At 34.0% G+C, this 20,017-nt stretch overlaps 1 protein-coding gene across 7 annotated transcripts in view; it reads left to right on the top strand.

Moving 5' to 3' along the window:
- PCDH15 (protocadherin related 15) overlaps nt 1–20,017 on the top strand; it is a gene marked incomplete at both ends in the record, with an annotated part of 708,164 nt that overhangs the window by 514,670 nt on the left and 173,477 nt on the right. For all 7 annotated transcript variants that reach the window (XM_082854334.1, XM_082854333.1, XM_082854332.1 and 4 more), the window contains 2 exons: nt 12,792–13,097; nt 15,934–16,158. In XM_082854334.1, the coding sequence (XP_082710460.1) occupies nt 12,792–13,097; nt 15,934–16,158 (531 nt within the window). The remainder of the gene's footprint in view (nt 1–12,791; nt 13,098–15,933; nt 16,159–20,017) is intronic.

The raw sequence follows: 20,017 nt of genomic DNA, 5'->3' as shown, positions 1-20,017 counted from the left end.
CTGCACAGACAGATTTCTGTCAAGAGCGATCAGTCTTTATGAAAGTAGCAAGAGTAATGCTTCCTCTGGGCAAACAAAATCAAAGTCGTTCACACCTGTCATGCTGGATGGTAGCTTCAGTCTCCACTTAAAGTCTTTAGACTTTAAGTTTGAAATAAGTCAATAGCTTTCTTCTTTATAATCTGCAAAGATTCTTGATAGATTATAGAGTTTTGATTTTTCAGAGTAATACGTTTCATTTTAACTTATGATTTTTATCTATTTTTTATGCCCGTCTCCACTTCTTTTATTGACTTAATTATACTGACTAGACCACTTCTAACCATCAACATAATTCAATAGAATAAAAACCATTATTCTGAGGGAAAATTCTGCTAGACTAATTGATATGAAAATCTTATTATTGAGAATGTGCTAACAATAAAAGAATATATGTTCAAAAGAAGTTTTTTTCCCCACTTTTTTTTTTTTTAATCTCCAGTTGGGCTTATTTTCTCTCATTTAATCAGAAAAGCTTAAGAATGTTGATAAGATATCTGGGTCTTTTATAAATCTATAACTTAAAAAAATCTATGCATATCTCTAATATTAAGGTGAGCAGCAGTAGCATTTTACACCAGAATTTAAGGAAACAAACAAAAAGCACTTTGCAGAATGCCTGCTGCATAGTAATCGTTCTAAAATAGTTACCCACTGTTTACACAGTCAGTGGCACATAGAGATGTGCTCTGGAAGTATATTGGAAGGAAAGCAACTAGAAAAGGAATAGCAAGCAGAATTTAAAATTTCTGATTCAAAAGGCAGTTCTACATTTTGTACATCTTAGCTCTTTTCCCCTGCCCATGAATGCAGACCTAGGGAGTAAATATGAAAAGATAAGTTATTCCTTCCAATTAATTCCATTCCACTAATTTAAATGAATATGTTAGACAAAACCACAGAAAATGTAATCTTCTGTTACTTCAGTGCATTGTTGGCACAGGAATGAATATAAAACATACATTTCCAAGTCAACCAAGTTGGTGACACCGGGAAATGGAACATAACTAAAAATTGCAAAATTTTCAGCTTACCTCCAGGGATGATTGATGATAAAATAAAACCGAGACTTCAGAATCTGTATCCTGCTCTACCCCAGTGAATATATCAGGGTAGGTGACTATAAGATAGTGGCGATATGTATAAAATGGAGAAAGTCCTTTTAATTTTATGGTTGTCATTTGGGAAACAATGTGTGCTTATATCAAGCAAAAAGCATTATTCATAGGAGATATTTTTCTCTCCTTAAATGGATATCATATTGGCCAAAGGCCTTTTCATTTCTTTTGTCTTAGATATGTATCTGATAATCTAATATTTGGATATTCTGCAGAAAATTCAATTATGGAGAATTTCTTAGAGAATCCAACCTGGCTGTCACATTTTTTCTACTTTCCAGTTATGATTTTCTTCTGCCACTGATACAAGCAAATCATTTGTGAGAGCTATAATAGCAAAAGTTCTGTGATAGCTAGAAGGGCAATACTTAGGGCATAGATCATTCTTGGCTCTTTAGAGAAATATATGGGAATGTTTATATTTAATACAAAAAATACTGGGTAAAAATAAAATTAAAACTTGAGATTAGCAGAAAGGATCATAAAGACATCAGATAAACAAATATTACATCTTTAATAAGCATAGAGGAAACTGTTTAAAGTACAAAAAAACAGAAAACAATAGTTAGTGTCAGAACTTGACAGACAAGGTAAGCACAAATATAAAAGAAACGCCTGAGCCAAGCAGATTATTACATAAAATGTCATCTATGATGATGGTAGTTTTCTCTTACTTTATACTTAAAAACTGATGACTGATGACTGCAGCTCCAGAGGTGCCCTGAAATAGTTACTTTACATAATAGTTTGGGCATGTATTTTGAAAGTGATACTATTGTAATCAGTGTTGAAGGAACAATGCTTACATGAAAATGTTTATTTTTGGTATATTAGGAAGTTACAGAGGTTTTCTTTTGACTAGAGCATTCATTCTTAACAGGGACATATCACCCCCAAAATGGAAAAAGTCAGTTTTTGAAAGGCAAAAAATATATACTCTTTATATATATAAAACACAAACATATACATAAACAGATATGCAACAAATCTGTGGCAATAAAATTTCATAGAGGTGCAATTAGGAAGAAAAAATATCTAGAAAGCCTATTGAAGGGGGGGGGTATAATGAAAAAAGTTGGAGCAACCCTGGGATAGAGTATTGAAAAATAAAACTACTGTATTTAATTCCACAAAATATTGAAGATATACTTACAACACTTGTTTTCAAACTGAACTACAAATAGATTTTCTTATAGGATTTTAGCTGACTTATAATGAAATAAAAGAAAGCAGTAAAACAATAGCATAAGGACAAAGTTCAGGAATACACAATTATTGATATGATTGCTCACTTAATTCTCTAAAATGGAAAACATGTGTTACATCTCATAAAAGGAAAAAATATTAGCTTTTTAAAAAGAATTATACATACTAAATGATATTTTATTTTCTTCATGTGATTGGGTATTTGGGGTAGGAAGGATATGTAACTGCATCATGGAAATAGCTTCAGATGAAATGTTTGCAGAAAACTTTTATCTGCTGCCTGTCAATGCGAAGAACAGGCATGGTTCAGTTACGAACAAGCCAGCCTGCTCTTAAGAAACTCTTAATTTTGTGGGGGCTGTAAAAAAAAGTAATAAGGATTTTGGTAAAGGAGTATACAGTGAGCTTAAGGAACATAGAGATAAGACTTTTAACTTAGGTGTTTCTGAGAGAAGTGACATATGGGCTGAAGAATAATCAGTTTGTGAAGTAGGGGGAGGACTTCAAGCTAGAACAAAGCAAGTATGAGACAGCATGGTTAGTTTGGCAAAATGCACTTAGATTTAAGGCCTAGAACATGTTTGTCCATAGAAAAGAGATGGGACTGAAGATGTTGGAGAAGTAAAGTAGGAAGAAGGGAGTAAAAATAAAATATAATTTTATTTTATGACTTTGCACCATCAACAAAATGATACTATACACGCCAAACCCACAATGCAAATATATCAAATGTAAAGCAATAGGAGAAAAAATGAAAATCATGGAATGAGAAATAAACATCAGTGACAGCAAACCACTGTGATTTTGGAGTTGTTTGAAAGATGACTAATATAATAAACTCTTTTGACTAAAACATAGAGTTTATGTCAAAGAGTTAGTTATGAGATATAAGTGCATAAGGGTAGGTTCGAAAAAGATCATGTACAACCTTGAATGTTAGAATAAAATGTAGTTTATTGTGTAACTAGAAGTAATTGCTTTGACTATTTGTCAATTCAAGCAAACTTTCATTTAAGACACCTACTGCTTCATAAAAGGCAGTCCTTAATGCAACATTGATTCAGCAAATATTCACTGAACATTAATGAAGAAAAGGTATTAGAAATTCAGCTATGAGCAATGCATTTTTTTTTGTTCTCAGTTTGCAGGAAGGATAGTATAGGAGCCAAGCAGGTAAGCAGGCAATTACATTATGTTATAGAGCTAAATAAAAACAAAATGGCAGGGAGTCTCAGTGGAAGGACAGCTGTCTTGACTTGGGGAAAGCATCCTAGAGAAACATCCAAGCCCTTAAAGACAGTTTAATAGAGGTTTGTTCCATGGTAGAATAGAAAGAATTTAAGAACACTAAAAAAAGACATAGCTTTGGAGAGAAATATGGGCAGCTGTCAAACCTTTTCTGTGGGGTAATACTATTTACTGAGTTCTCTGGGTAGAAGTTATCTTTTCACATTTGGAAGGATGGCCTGCAGTAGTTATGACAAGCAAAGAAATGTTTAGTGTAAAATAGCTCTTATACCCCTTTTAGCTCTCACTATAATGATTTTAAGAGCCTCACAATTTATGATCAGGTCATGACTTCTCATCTGTTGTCACACATTTGTTTCCCAACCCATGATAAAATTACTTTAAAATGTAACTGGAAGTTACATTTTCTTCTACTTTCAAATGGAATACATTTTTGATTTTTAAAAATTCAACATTTTTCTCAGGCCAGACATAACGAACATTTCTCAAAATGTGACAATGTCCATAAAATCATCAGACATACTTTTTCATAGAAATTTCTCTATAATGTGTCTAATACTACCTGAATTCATGCCTCAAGGACCTTAAATCTTCATTATTGTTTCTTGTAATAACTAAAGTGCTCTTTCCTTTTTGTTACATATCATCTGCTCACACAAGTTTTCCTTATACTTTTATTTGTTACACTAAAACCACATGTGAACAGGTTTTATGATCTTTCACATATGAATTCGTTAATTAATACAGACACCCAAATTCTCAGAACATCTTGATAAAAACAAAGTTAATGGAACCTAATGGACTCACTATACCCGGTTAAATGTGATCCTAAGGAAAATGAAGTGTATAAATAAACCAAATAAAAATAGACTGATTTATTCTTCACAAAAATATTTTTAAGAACTTTAGGACAGAATTGAGCTTTTTTAAATAGTTTCTAAGTAGATGTTGAAAACCTCAATAACAATAAACTTACCTAATTTTTAATTGATTACTTAATATGCTCTAAGCATGCTGCTAAGTGTGTTCAATCCTCATAGTAGGTAGTGAGATAAATACTTACTATCATCATCATTTTACAAATGAAGGATGGACGCTTAGAGTGACTGACTCACCCAAGGCCATAGACTTAGTATGGGAAAGAGCTGGTCTTTTAACCTAGAGCTTAAGCCCTTAAGGAATCTCTAATTTATATATGGGTTTTCTAGATTCCTAGGGATTAAATATTTGAGAGTTCCAATACTTGATAAAAAAACTATTTACTCTCATTATGTTTTTAGTGATTTGAACTCAAGTACACTTGTTACCTTCTAGCCAGTAAGTCTGTTTGCCATTGTTCAATAATGAATAGGTGTGGAGAGAGGAAACATTTACCAGCATGATGAGTCACTAAATTGCTTCTCCCATTTTACACTGATAATCACAGCCCTTGAAATAGCTCAGCTTCTTTAAAGAAATAAAGATGACAACTATTTTATGCCGTTTTGAAGTTGGCAGGCAATTTTAAAAATGTACTTCTACTAGTAATGTCATTAAGGATGCACTTCCCAACTTCTCCTTCTGACCTCCCTGCTCAACACCTTTTAAGTTTCCTACTTCAAGGTGAGAAAGGAGTGCACAGCCTCAAAAATTGCTGTGAAGGAAAAGCAAAAACTAAGGGAGCGAAGCTCCCTCTCAGCTTCACACTGGGCTAATTAAGTGCTACATGGTAGTTCACACCTTTCTAATAGCTATACTTTGTTTGTCCTCAAAGTTCTTTGCATAGAACTGATTTTTGTGAGAATAAACAGAAATTATTTTATATCTAAATAATCTGAATGGATATGAGTATAAAACATATTTTAAATTAGAATTAATCATTGAAAAAATAATAAGTAATTTACCCAGAGACTTCTCAACAGAAGGGGTGCAGACATCAGACTCTCCTTTGAGGTCTTATCCCAGTATATTCCACCCATAAAGACATCCTTTTCAATCTCTAGAATTTGTAACTCCCAATGTAGGTATCCCAGTAATGGGCTTTCACATTTATTGATGGGAAAGCATGTATAGTAGACCACTCTAAAAATTAACGAGGGAACAAAAGGGGTAAATATAATGTGTAAGAAATATTTTTCCCTGCTTCCTTTTCAAATGATATGCTATAAAATGGTGCTCAAGGAATAGTCAATAAATGCCCTTATACATGATCTGTTGTCTTTATTAAGTAATAATTATTTGGTTGTCTGTAATGTATTCTAACTTTGATTTTAGTGATTAAGATTTTCCAGAAGTTTTTCTAGCAAATATTCAAAGTTTTGTCCAGTGAGGTTTTTATTTGACTACAGACTATTAGCCAGTTTCCCAACAATACTCATTCACAAATAAGTAGCCACAAGTCAGGCCCCCTGGTAAGGTGTATATTACAAAATGTGTTAACCATGGACAGATGATTATAAAGTTGCAGCTATTACTGTTTTTTGCTTTGATGTAGTACAAAGGGAGAAGAGATGTGTGATTTTTCTTATTAACAATTTTAATTAACTTTTAATTGATTTCTAGGAAGATAAATGTTTTCATTACAGCATCACACACTGAGCTCCTTGGTTAGATATTAAACATCAGTGCAAACTTCTTGACAGTATTGCTGATAATAAGGGATTTTATGTTTGGTTATCTTTTCTAACATGTACATACTCATCTATAATACTAAGTAAATGAAACTACCTTGTTTAGCCAGCCCATATCACTTAACTTACATGACCTTATTTATGTTCCTCAATTACTTAGGACACAGAAAAGGAAGCAAATAATCCTGTATTTTACAAACATTCTAGTTCCTTTGTCTCTATTAGATGTGTGTCTGAGTTACCTTAAATTTTTTAGAGCACTTTCTTATAGAATGTTAGTCTTTTATTCCATGAGCATCAAATATACCTCCTTTCATGGAAGCTAGACAGTCAGTGAATTAAGTTGTAGTTAATCAGGTCAAAACATATGTGTGTGTGTGTGTGTGTGTGTGTGTGTGTGTGTGTGTACACTTGACTTTCAATATATTATTTACACTTTATACTTAAGCTGACTTAAAATTATGAAACCCTATTAATAAAAATGCCCCATCTAATATTTATTTTTAGTTCCCTTGTTGAATATGTGTTTGGATATTTTCTCTCAACAAATTATCCCACTGTAAGATAAAGATTGCTGTATATTTGAAAAATTCAATAAATGAAGAGTTATGAGATATGCTTCTATTCTCAAAGGACTTATAGCTGTGGGGAAAAGGTGTAAATAAAAAGTAATGTGGGCTTCCCTGGTGGTCCAGTGGTTAAGACTCCATGCTTCCAGTGTAGGGGGCACAGGATCCCTGGGCAGGGAAGATCCCACACGCCGTGTGATGCAGCCAAAAAAAAAAAAAAGTAATGTTACAAAGCATTTGTTAAAATTCTAATTTATAAAATGATCTATCTCTAAATGCTAGACATTTTCCTAGGAGAGATTGAATTGGGGGTTGGGATTTGAAGACTGGATGAAGGATTGGAATTTCAGAGGTGAATAAGGAATCATCAATGCAAGCCTTGAAGAAAATGTCAAAAAGTGTATGCTGAGTCCTAAGGAAATGAAGAAAATTGATTAGACTTGTGCAGAGTGTCTATACAGGACAGTGAATAGTAAGAGAATGCTGAAAATGTAGGTTGGAATTAATTCATGCATAGGAGTTTGGACTTCTGTCTATAGTTCATTTGAAAGGATTTCTATTACTCAGGGTTTTTAAATCTGGTGCATACATGACTCCCCTTGAGAACTTTGCCTTGCTCATTAAAATATTAATGACACTTGAAAAGTTCTGAAGTAATGAAAACTTTTAAATTTTCTTTAATCCCAATTTCCCAAATTTATTTATTTGAACAGAGACCTCCCCTTCTCTCTCCGTCTCCCCTCACTTTTTCCTGGCATCATAAGAGACGTTAATTAACATTCCATGAAATGTAGCACCTAAAGTTAGTTTATCAAAACCATGACTAAAATTCAGTGTTTACTTCTCCCTCCATGGCCTTTTTTATCAATTTAAGCCATTGTTAAAAAAAAATTTCTCATTGGACCTTTTGAAAGCATATATTTTTCTGATTATCTTTTCTCTGCCATTTATTATTTTACTGTAGACTCTGTTAAGGACCCTGACATGTTTGAGAGTAGGCACCATTGATTCTATTAACTTAAGGTAGTTAGTTTCAAGTGATGGGTCATGGGGAACAAAAAGTATCAAGTGGAAATATTGTGTGAAAATATCATGGACAGATTATTAAAAGAAGGCCTTATTCCCAGTGTTGCTCATTGAATTATAACAGTATTTAAAAAAATGTATGTCCCTCAAGATATTAGTAAATATTTTGCTAAACAAACAACAATGAAAAAGAGTCTATGACTAAATTTGTTTGGAAACTGTGGTATAAACACCCCTGGGGTTTGGGACTCTCAGTAACTAACATCCTATACCTTGCCCAGGTTCCAACCAATTCAGTGAGAGACATGAAATTCTGGCAAATAGGTGAAACTGATATTGAAAGGAAGGAGGTTTAGTAATGAGAGCCAAATGGGTTGGTAAATGCTACCCCATGATTAAACTTACCTACACAGCCTCAGGCAGAACTGAAATTGTAGGTCTTATTCATAGGGAAAGAGCTCATATAGCAAAACCAGCAAATCATTTGACATCCTTATAAACATCAGATGTTAAAGGAGGCAGTGTGTTTACCCAATTGTTTCCATCAAATTCACCACTCATGAGTGAGGGAGGGAGCAGAGAGAGCAGTTTTCTTGCTAAAATGTCCTTCCTCTTGGCAAGTTGAAGCCTGGAGAGGGGAAGTTTCCATTCAACAATCCTCAGTGAAAGAGGATCTTTTAATGCAACACTTCTCTGAGCTACTGTGTATTGGGAAGTTCACAAGGGAAAACATGATTAGTGCAGCAATTTGGGAAATACCAACATGATGCGAGCACTGTAGGTGGTTCATTCTGAAATTAAGTTTGTTTTTATATCTTAAAGTCCTGTTAGAGCAAGTTTCCTTTAACAATCCTCTAGCCCAGTAGTTTGCAAACATGGGTTGTTCTGATCAAATGTGAGGTCTTTTCCAAGTCGTTTGCTACTGATGTAGGTACTACATTTGCATTGTTCTAATACTAGTTACTGGCTTATATCATCTATAACAATGCTGATTCACTTAAATTTTTATATATTTTATTCAGTGGAACAGAATAATGGCTTTGCAACTAGGTTACAGAGAATTATGCAACAGCTATCTTCTTATTCTTGTTATAATTGATGATCTGTGCCATGTTTGTGAATTTCATCTCAGACATGTATAATGGTAGCAAAAGAGATTCAAAACTGCTGTTCCACTTCACATCTTTTATTTTATAGTTGAGATACCTGAGACCTAGAGGGAACAAGTGACATACCAAAGTTAATGATATCAAAAAAATATATATAGTGGAAACACTGAAACTAAACAGCACTTCTATAAGGTAGCAATTTCTTTTTATATATCAAGGTCATTCGCTATCTTAACCTACATAGTCCCTGTTTGTCACTCTACAAAACATTAAAAATGCAAAGATATTTACTTATTATCATACTCTTATCTAGGTCATAACAGAATACTACTTTTTACTTTATAAAAATGATATTTTTCCGTATAGACCTGGATTCAGTAGTTCCGCCAAGATGATCACAGTCTTCCCACTTGTAAGAAGGGAGACAAGTGTTAAACAAATAATCACATTAATAAATCTATAATTTAAATCTAGTAAAAGTGATATAAATTATACGTATATGGAGTTCTTGCCATGTATAATAGGAGGGTCTCATTTACATTTCAGGAGTGATTTGAGGAATCATTTGAGGAAGTGATGTTTAAATGGACATTTGAAAGATGAATGGGTATTAGCCTAGCGAATAATAGTGGAAGCCCTTTAGGCAGAGGCTTTGGAGAAATTTGGAGGTTGGAGAGATTTGCATTATTCCAGAACACAGTGAAAGTAATATTTAGTAGGAGAACTCTTGGTTATGGTAAACATTTGAACGGTGCTGAAGGCAGTGGAAATCACTGGAGGATATTAAGAGGAATGATGTCATTTATCTATTATAAAAGATCTCTCTGAAAGGAAATAACTGAAAAGAAAATAAAGACATAATCTAGCAATCTAAGCCACAGTTGGTGGTGGCTTGGGCCAAGGTGGTTAGGATTGAGATATTGCATACATTGGAAACAATGTATTATAAATGGAATAGGGATTTTTCTGTAAATGCCATATCTTGGACCTTGTTACCTAATATACCAATGTATCTCACAGCTTGGAGCTGAGCCTCATACATAGTATTAAATAAGCTTTTCTGAAATTATTGAATAAATAAATAATTGAGAGGGTAGAAGAAGTAGATCTCAGGAACATCTTCTTTATTTCTTATGTAATCTGTTGGTCAGTGGAAGAACCATTTAGTGAAGTAGGAGAATTGGAGATGACAAAGATTTGGACATAGAAATAATCAAAAGTTCAATTAGAAACATGTTAAGCTTCTCATTCTATGGTAGACAGAATTATGATCCCCCAGATACATCCCATGTGTGAATATGTTACCTTACATAACAAAATTAACTTTGTAGATGTGATAAGGTTAAAAACCTTGAAATGGGAGGATTACCCTGGATTGTCCAGGCGGGCCCATTGTAGCCATCTAAGCCCTTAATAGTGGAAGAGGATGATAGAAGAGTGGATCAGAGAGATGAGATAGAAGAAGGAGAGATTCAAAAAATGTGAGAGGGACTTGACCCACCATTGCTAGCTTTGAAGATGGAAGAAGTGTGCTATGAGCCAAGAGAAAAGGTATGTGGGTGGCCATTAGAAGTTGGGAATTGTCCTTACATGACAAGTAAAAAGAGAGTGGGGATCTCAATCCTACAACTTCAAGGAACTGTATTCTGTCAATAACTGGAATGAGCAAAGAAATGGATCTTTTCCTACGGCCTCCAGAAAGGAATACAGACCTATGCATACCTTGGTTTTAGCCAGGTGAGACCCATGTTGAACTTCTGATTTATAGAACTATAAAATAATAAACTCGCAATGTGTAAACAACTAAATTTGTGGTAATTTGTTATGGCAACAATAGAAAACTCATATAATACGCATAAAGTGTCCTAGTAGAGATATTAGTTAAGTAGCTGGACATACATAGTACAATACATACCTAACATCCCCCTCCACCCCACACATATACATACACGGCCATATTGATCAAATTATATCATTCTGTCATAATAAATCTTCCAATATGGGGATAAATAAGAATATATCTTGAGCAAGAATCATTTAAATTATGGATTACATAAAAATACCCACAGACAGAAAATGTCCCTGAAACTTAAGAGTGTTGGTTTAATGAAATAGAACGTACTTACATTATTGGTTTGTATTTTTCTATTTACTTGAGCAGTGATTTAAGACAAAAAATAACACTTTTTGTTTGATTGGTTGTTTTTTTTTGTAAGGGATGTGGCAGTATTGTTGTTTGTTTTTTCCACTAAGATGACCAGCTTGACTAATATGTCAATAATCTGTAAGACAAATTCTAGGAAAAATGTAAAAGTAGAAGAAAATATGTCTATGGAAACTCTTCAACTCTTTTACAGTATTTTTGTCCTCTTCATACATTCCTGCAATTACTCTTCTATCTTTTCTCAGGCTTAAAACTCCAGAGGTAATGCCCTCCCAGGGGCATTTGTGTTTTGATGAATAAAAGGGACAAATCCTGCTGGAATGTCTGGCATTATGACAGTCAGAAGGAGCGCAGTTATGGACATCTTGGGCTTTATCGTTTCAAACAAGGCACAAGTGTTCAGCAAACCCACCCCACATGCTTCCCCAGTATTTGTAAAGGTGGATGTACATCTGCTCGTGTGCTGTTCAAAATACATTATATTGCATCCCAGGCTTTGTAGATATTAAGTGATTATTGTGTCCCTGGCTCATAATGCAGCCAAGTGTCTTGTTTTCCTTCCTTTCCCTAGTGAAGTTTGGGGCATAATTATGTAATATTTTATAGATGCTAAGATTCATTCCAATTTCTTTGAGAAACAATAACATAGAACTGTTTAGCACAAAATGTACTGTATTTGATAATGAAATATCATAATTTATATTCCAATTAATTGATTTTTAGATTATTTTAATTCTCATAACACTCTAATTCTCATAACACTCCATCAGAAGAATAGTCACTCAAAATTTACCCATTTTATTTGATGCAAAGTGATTTAATATTACATAAAATTTTCAGTTACAATAGGTTTATTATAGCATCAACAATTCTGTTATCATTTGGAGATTGTATTCTAATATTAAAGAAGAGCCCTTTGCAGTTGCTTTACAGTTACTATACTTTCACTTCTATTTGGGTTTTGGAACATGTTTAGTTTTAAATCTCAGTTCCTTGCATTAATTTATTCTAACATTCATTAATTCCACAAATATTTATTAAGTAGTTTTATATGCAAGACATTATACTAAGAACTGGGGCACTGAGGTATTTATTTCTTGTGTAACCCTAAGCAAGATAATTAAAGTACATAAGCCACAGCTTTCTTATTTGTAGAATGGGACCAATGATATTTATTCATAAGAATATCAGGCAGATTAAATGCAGTTATATATATATGGTGCTTATACACACACACACACACACACACACACACACACACACATATAGTGCTTGAATTTAAAAAGCTGTAAAATCTTAAGTTGTCAGTTATGTTTAATTAAAACCTAAATGTGTTTTTTTAAATTTTAGAATTCAAAATCTATTAAAGAAATGATAATACAGGAAAAATTCAGTATTTTTGAAATGTGAATTTTCTGTCATAATATAATATTGTTATTTCTACTGGTATCAAATTATGTTATGTTCATTTTGAATGAAGAACATCAATTAAACTATAGTGTATTTCTTTTCATGTTCTAGACTTTTGTACTACATTGTCATTATCTTTTAAATTTTCTCCCTAGAGAAAAAAAATATTTGCTTAGAAATATGCCATAATTCTTTAACTATCCCCTTCTGGCAGGGCAACATAACAAAATGTAATGTGAAAAAATCATAACAAAGAGTACTATGTGAATTCCTTTGTTTTTAATTTTATTTAGGCAACAGACGCTGATGCTGGAATAAATGGCCAAGTACACTACAGTTTGGGTAACTTCAATAATCTTTTTCATATCACATCCAATGGGAGCATTTACACATCAGTGAAGCTTAACAGAGAAGTCAGGGACTACTATGAACTTGTTGTTGTGGCAACTGATGGAGCGGTACACCCTCGTTATTCAACTCTAACAGTGGCCATCAGGGTTTTGGATATTGATGATAATAGTCCTGTGTTCACCAATTCAACATATACTGTCGTCGTTGAAGAGAATCTGCCAGCCGGGACCAGTTTCCTTCAAGTAGAGGTGTGTGGAAGAAGCAATTATTTCATGAATTCTGTATAAGATTTGACATTCATGTGAGGGCTGCCAGACTTAGTAAATTTAAAAGAAAAAAAAAAAAGCATATGCAGTTAAATTTCAATTTCAGATAAGCGAGTAAATTTGAATATAAACATTCAAATATTACAAATATTACTCAAATATTACATATTGTGCTTTATCTAACAACCCTATTTTAGACATATACCAAAATTTAAAGGGAGAAAAGTTGCCTTTGTGAGAAATTGAATAACACTTCTTAACAGATTTCTTTTTAATTTACAAAAGTAATGCTAAATGTTTATTGCAACAGTTGACAATACGAGACTATTTAAAAAAAAACTTAATAGACTCTCACCTTGTACCTCCAAAGTTACTCGGTATTAAATTTTATGTGTATTCTGTTACATTTATGTTTGTGCTCACACAAATATCAAATAACTATTTACATATATATATAAATACACATGTATGCAAGTGTGTACATATATATATATACATTCATACGCATATATACATGTACAGAATTGCCTCATATTTTACAGAAATGGGATATTGCTGTACCTATTATTTTGTAATATCTTTTTCACTTTCCGTACACAACTAGCATCCTTCCAGAAGTCTATCTCTCCTTTTTATTAGTGTCTTCATAGCTAAGCCTCTTTTTTTCAGTCCTCAAATAAATTATTACCAGAAACTCTGGACATTCTGATTCAGTAGGTTAGATTGGCCTAGAGATCTGCATTTTAAGCACAACCTCTTTAATTCTGACATAGGTGGTCTATGAAGTGTATTTTGTAAGAAAAAAATATAGTCCTTTCTCAACCTGCAGTCTACAACTTGAATTTTGTTAGCATGCATTTCAAGAACTTGTGTTTCTTCCATAATTCAACTCGATATGTGTTTACTTAGCAAACATTAATACATCTAAAAAAGGCAGATGCTGGCCAAGGAGAGGGCCATTCTTTCTCCATTTATTCTTCTATTCATCTATTCATTCACTCATTCCTTTATTCAATAAGCATATTTTCAGTGCTTACTGCATGCCAAGTCCTCTGCTAGACTCTGGGGATTCAAACATGAACAAGACAGGTTTCCTGCCTTCATTGAATTTTCAGTCTGGTGTAGCAAACAGACAAGTAACTGGTAATTAATATAGAGGTCGTCAATGCAAGGAACCTGGGAGATCACAGGTGGGGCTCTTTAACCTAATCTTGAGAACAAAGAGAATGTTTCCTGGAGAAAGTTTATTTCTAAATTGTGAACTGAGGGGCAAATAAGAGGCATTCAAGGGGAAAGAAAGAATATTCAAGGCAGTGGAAGAACCTGCTCAAAATCCTGGAGGAGAGAAGAGTGAGGAGCTAAAGGGCTGGAAAATATATGTGTCCTTCTCACCATGTTAAGGAGATTGGAGTTGATCCAAAATGAAATGGAAAACAAGAAGAATTTTTAGGCAGGAAGGTGACATCATAAAATCTGTGCTTTAACAGTATCTTTCCCATTGTGATGTTGATAACTGTTTGGAGGGGGCCAAGACTGACATTCACAAAGATGCTTGTTTTACTGCATGCATTTTTTAACACACCCTGACCTTCCCCACTCTGTCCTTGCTCCATTCCATTTCCTCTGCCAGAGTTGCCTTTGCCAGTCTCTACTACTGAATGAAAGAGTCATCTATAAGACTTCCTATTGAAACCTGTTTTTTCAGCTGTTTTTTGTTTCGCTTTAATGTTTCGCTTTAATGATTTTATTTTTGGAAATGGGAATTAAAAAAAAAATTTTATTAGAGTATAGTTGATTTACAATGTTCTGTTAGATTCTAGTGTACGGCAAAGAGAATCAGTTATACATATACATATATCCACTCTTTTTTAGATTCTTTTCCCATAAAGGCCATTACAGAGTATTGAGTAGAGACCTGTGCTGTACAGTAGGTCCTTATTAGTTATCTATTTTATATATAGTAGTGTGTATATGTCAATCCCAATCTCCCAATCTATCCCTCCCCAACCTTTCCCCCTGGTAACCATAAGTTTGTTTTCTACATCTGTGACTCTATTTCTGTTTCGTAAATAAGTTCATTTGTACCATTTTTTTAGATTCCACATATAAGTGATATCATATGATACTTGTCTTTCTTTCTCTGATTTACTTTATTCAGTATGACAATCTCTAGGTCCATCCATGTATCCCTTTTATTTTGGTATTTCTGTCTTATTTCTTCTTTGAGACAGTAATCTGGAGGGTAGGTATCTTGTTTGTATTCATCTTGTGCATCTCTATAGCACCTTGTGCACACTCAATAAGTATTAGTTAAAAGAAGGGAGGTATAATAGAGTGATCTCTAGAAATGTATTATAGGATCTTTGTGAGAAGATATATTTACGTTTTCATATAGCCCTTTAATAACCTGTTATGTTTATGGAAAGCACACACTAGTACTTATTTTTATTTAAGGTATTATTTTTCATGGTTATACAATCGTTAGGAAATAATAAGCAATCATTTATAACAATATTTATTTCTTTACTGTGGTATGATCCTTTTAATTAGTGATTTTTTCAAATAAAATAGATACAGTAACAAGATCAACAATGACAAAACCTCATGGGTCTCTGTCTCTGACTTGTTCTCTTTCTTTCTCTCCCTCTCCCTCTATCTGGTAAATTACTTTAAAAAATGTTTCTCTCTGAAACATGCCTTTTGATCATCATTCATTTCATGCTGTTCTAGGTACTGACACATGACTTCCATCAGTCCTGCATTTCTTTATTTTGGCAATGGCAGTGATATAACCATTCTTCTTCTTAATTTGTTACAGGCCACAGATGCTGACCTCGGAGCTAATGTATCTTATCGGATAAGAAGTCCGGAAGTGAAGCACATTTTTGCACTACATCCATTTACAGGAGAACTCTCCCTTTTAAGGAGTTTGGACTATGAGGCATTTCCAGACCAGGAAGCAAGTATCACTTTTCTAGTGGAGGCCTTTGATATTTATGGAACAATGCCACCTGGTATTGCTACTGTCACAGTGATAGTAAAGGTAAGGAATATAGATGACTTCTGGTTGCCTACTTTGTACTCTCTACATGTAGTTCCTGTTTTTGTTTTTTTTTTAAATCCACACTGTAGTATAATATCTGGGGGCAGGATTCATAATTATATGTGGTACCAGAGCCAGAACATAAAATTTTGAATGTACAATATTTACAAAGACTTGAGAAATAACTATATTATTTAACTTATAAAAAATAAATTTGAAAGAACCACTAAATAAGAGTCAAACACTGTGTCTCCCTGGGTCCACCATTAGCTCTGTGACTTCAATCAAGTCATAATTTCTCTAGACTACACTTTAGTCCAAATTCCACAGCACCAGGGATAATAACTTCGTCCAAATCCTTCAACTTAAAAAAATACAAATTAAAAAAAAACATAAGAGGATTCTGAAAGTTTAAGAGTTCTAAGCCCCCAAGAACTAGTTAGTTTAGTTTAGTTGGAACTCAAGATTCTGGAATGAAACAAGCTTTGGAATCAGATGGAATTGGGGTTAATTTCTTGCTCAACCATTTTCAAGTTCTATGACCTTGGGGACTCTCTCAACCTCTCTAGATTTGCCTTCTAGCTTAATAAAATACCCTGCACCAGTTGATTGCCTAGAAAAGCATGTCGTCTTCCACCTTTAGGGTTTCTTGTGGTTGTTAAGCTGTGTATTTAAAAGAAGACATGAGGAAAGATTCATCAGTTCTCACATGTTAGTGTATATAAAGGTCATCTGAGCTGCATACCAAACTTTCAGATCCCTCTGCTCCTTCCCAAAGGGGCACCTTTCTCACAGGAGCATCTGAGACATCAGTATATTAGAAAAGTACACAGATGATTCTTACACAGGTTGTGTGAGTATCAGATGTTGAAAAATATACTTCAGTTACAAATATACACATACAGATGATCCTCGAGCTGCTTTATTAAAGGTGTTTAGTACTAAAAAATGACTTCAGATGACCTTTATTTCTTTGGTGACATAAAATAAAAGTGCTTTCATAAACATGTTTTGTATGACTTTTGGTCAGGGGAAGAAAGTACAAATTTGAAACTACCCTCTTAACATGTTTCCTCTGGTACCCGACTGGAGTTTGAATGGTTAAAAAGACAGAGCTAGTCAGAAAGAAACAGATTCACACAGAGTGAGAGCAAAAGAGTGAGAGAGGAGAGAAGGAAAACGAAAAAGGGAGAGTGACAAGGATACAGAAGATCTATATGATAAATGAAGACTTTACAAGGAAGCTTATAGAAAGTTTCAATAAGTCCATGAATGAAATACATGAATAAGATTAATTGGGTAAGCAATTTAAGTTCACTTTAATATAGATATTTTAATTCATATTGTGTTCACAAATGTATATGTTCTACAAAAAATATATGATTTATGATTATGACTCAGATTTTGCCAGGTAACCACTGAGACCAGGTTTCCATGTTAAAAAAATAAAATCTATGAAATTAGACAGAAGAAAACATGGAAGTATGTGTAAATTTTGAATTAATATTTAGTTATAGATGGTAGAACTGCAATACAAATTTGGCAACCACACATTGGTCTGCTATACAGAGGGACTATTTGTACTTCTTGCAGTCACCTTACATCACTAGAAATGTATCCTAACTGAATGGGATCAAGTTATTTGACTCACCAGTTCTGTTAGGTTGTCTGATTCTAGAGATCATTCAGAAAACCATAGGAACCTATGTTCATTTAAAGTTTGCCGCTTGAGATGCCTAGAATTACAATCTGTAATGTGTTTGAGGTAAATTGTTTAGCAGAATTCACCTATGATAAATTACTCAGGACTTTACACCATCTGGTTCTAGTTGGCTACCTAAAGCATGTGGAAAGTTCTGGGAATGACTTCAGTTCTTGAAAGCAGCTTTCCATAGAGGGCTGTATGTACACAGGTTATAAGGCACAGAAGGTCATAGGCAGCTTTTGTACAATGTTCATTCTTAAAGGGCACTGCCAGGTATAAATGATGGTACAAGAAATCACCACTTTTGTTGCATTTTTGTTTGATTGTTTACCTGATAAATAAGGTATGCAGTTGGTTTTCTTAGACAATAAAATATTGATATGAAAACATAGAAGACTGTTAAAGATTTCACCAGTATATGATTAGCATAACTATGTTTATCATATAGGTAAATGCTCTAATGCTCTTGACTGTAAGATCTTTGAGTGTGGATTTTCTTGTGTGTTTTGCTGTTGTTGTTAAGATAATCCTGCAGTCAGGGTGGGATGTGGGGATTATTCCATTGCCTTTACTTTACAGTTGAATTAGGCTTATCTGCTGGTACACACATGATGTCACTTCTTCCCTGGAGTCCTGCTGTCTTCTCTAAACTATTGGGTTGGCCAAAAAGTTCCTTCAGTTTTTAAGGAAAAATAAAAGACACATTTTTCATTTTCACCAAGAACTTTATTGAACAATGTGTTCACCGTTTTACTCCGCTACCTTCTGCCATTTTTCAGGCAACTTCATAATTCCATCTTCGCAAAACATTTTATCTTTTTGATCAAAGAACTGTTCCAGGTGCCTTTTACAGGCTTCCAGGGAATTGAAATTTTTTCCATTAAGAGAATTTTTTAAATACCAAAATAAATTGAAATCTGTAGGTGCAACGTCTGGTGAATTAGGGCGGATGAATCACAACTTCCCAGCCAAGTTGTAACAGTTTTTGCCTGGTCATCAGAGAAACATGTGGTCTTGCATTACCTGATGGTAACAGGTGTTGCTTTCAATTGGTCTCACTGGGAGCAGCACTTGTTGGAATTAATTGTTTGGTTTTCCAGAAGGAGCTCATAATAGATGACTCCCTTCCAATCCCACCGTATACACAACCTCACCTTCTTTGGATGAAAATGAGCCTTTGGTGTGGTTCATGTCACTTGCCCCATGATCTCTTCCGTTCCACATTATTGTACAGTAGCGCCTTTTCATCGCCCATCACAATTTGTTTTAAAAACAGAACATTTTTGTTACGTTTAAGAAGCGAATCCTATGCGGAAATATGGTCAAGAAGGTTTTTTCTCTTATGTGGAACCCAAACATCAAAGTGATCAACATAACCAAGCTGGTGTAAATGATTTTCCAACACTTGATTTGGATATTTTGAGTATGTCGGCTGTCCTGCGTGGTATAACGTTGATTGTTTTCAATTAATGCCTCAATTTGATTGCTGTCTACTTCAACTGGTCTACCTGACCGTGGAGCATCGTCCAGTGAGAAATCTCCAGCACGAAACTTCACAGACCACTTTTGACATGTTTGATCGGTCACAGAACCTTCTCCATACACTGCACAAATCTCTTTTTTTTGCGTTTCAGTTGCATTTTTATCTTTCTTGAAATAATAAAGCATAACATGCCAAAAATGTTGCTTTTTTCTTCCGTCTTCAATATTACAATGGCTACACAAAAATTCAACAGTTTTGATGTTTTTTTTTTTAAACGCACGCTGATATGGCAGCTGTCACAATACATTCTAACAATTTTTTCGAATGAAGTTAGCTACTAGAGTCACCTTATGGAAAAAACTGAACAAACTTTTTGGCCAACCCCAGTATATTGGAAAGGGGAACACAAGTCCTTTCCATTCTCAGATGCCCTAAAGCTATCTGGAGTATTTTATTAGGGTCTGCATTCCTTCTTTCTCTGGGGTCCACAATGGTTCTGTATCTACTCCTTCCATTTTGTGTTTCTCTATCCTAAGAATTTTATCTGTTTCAGGGAGTTGTAAATGTATCATTTCAGGGACTTAAAATTTTATTCAGCATTAAGTTCTCTTTGGGAATAGCAATGTGAACTATCAAAATCTTTTCTGGGGTAAGCTGCTTTTCTATTTGTG

This window comes from Leucopleurus acutus, assembly GCF_964270905.1.
Source record: "Leucopleurus acutus genome assembly, chromosome: 14".
NCBI lineage: Eukaryota > Metazoa > Chordata > Mammalia > Artiodactyla > Delphinidae > Leucopleurus > Leucopleurus acutus.
Note: the sequence above shows the minus strand (reverse complement) of the source record. Positions and strands in the feature narration are given on the sequence as shown.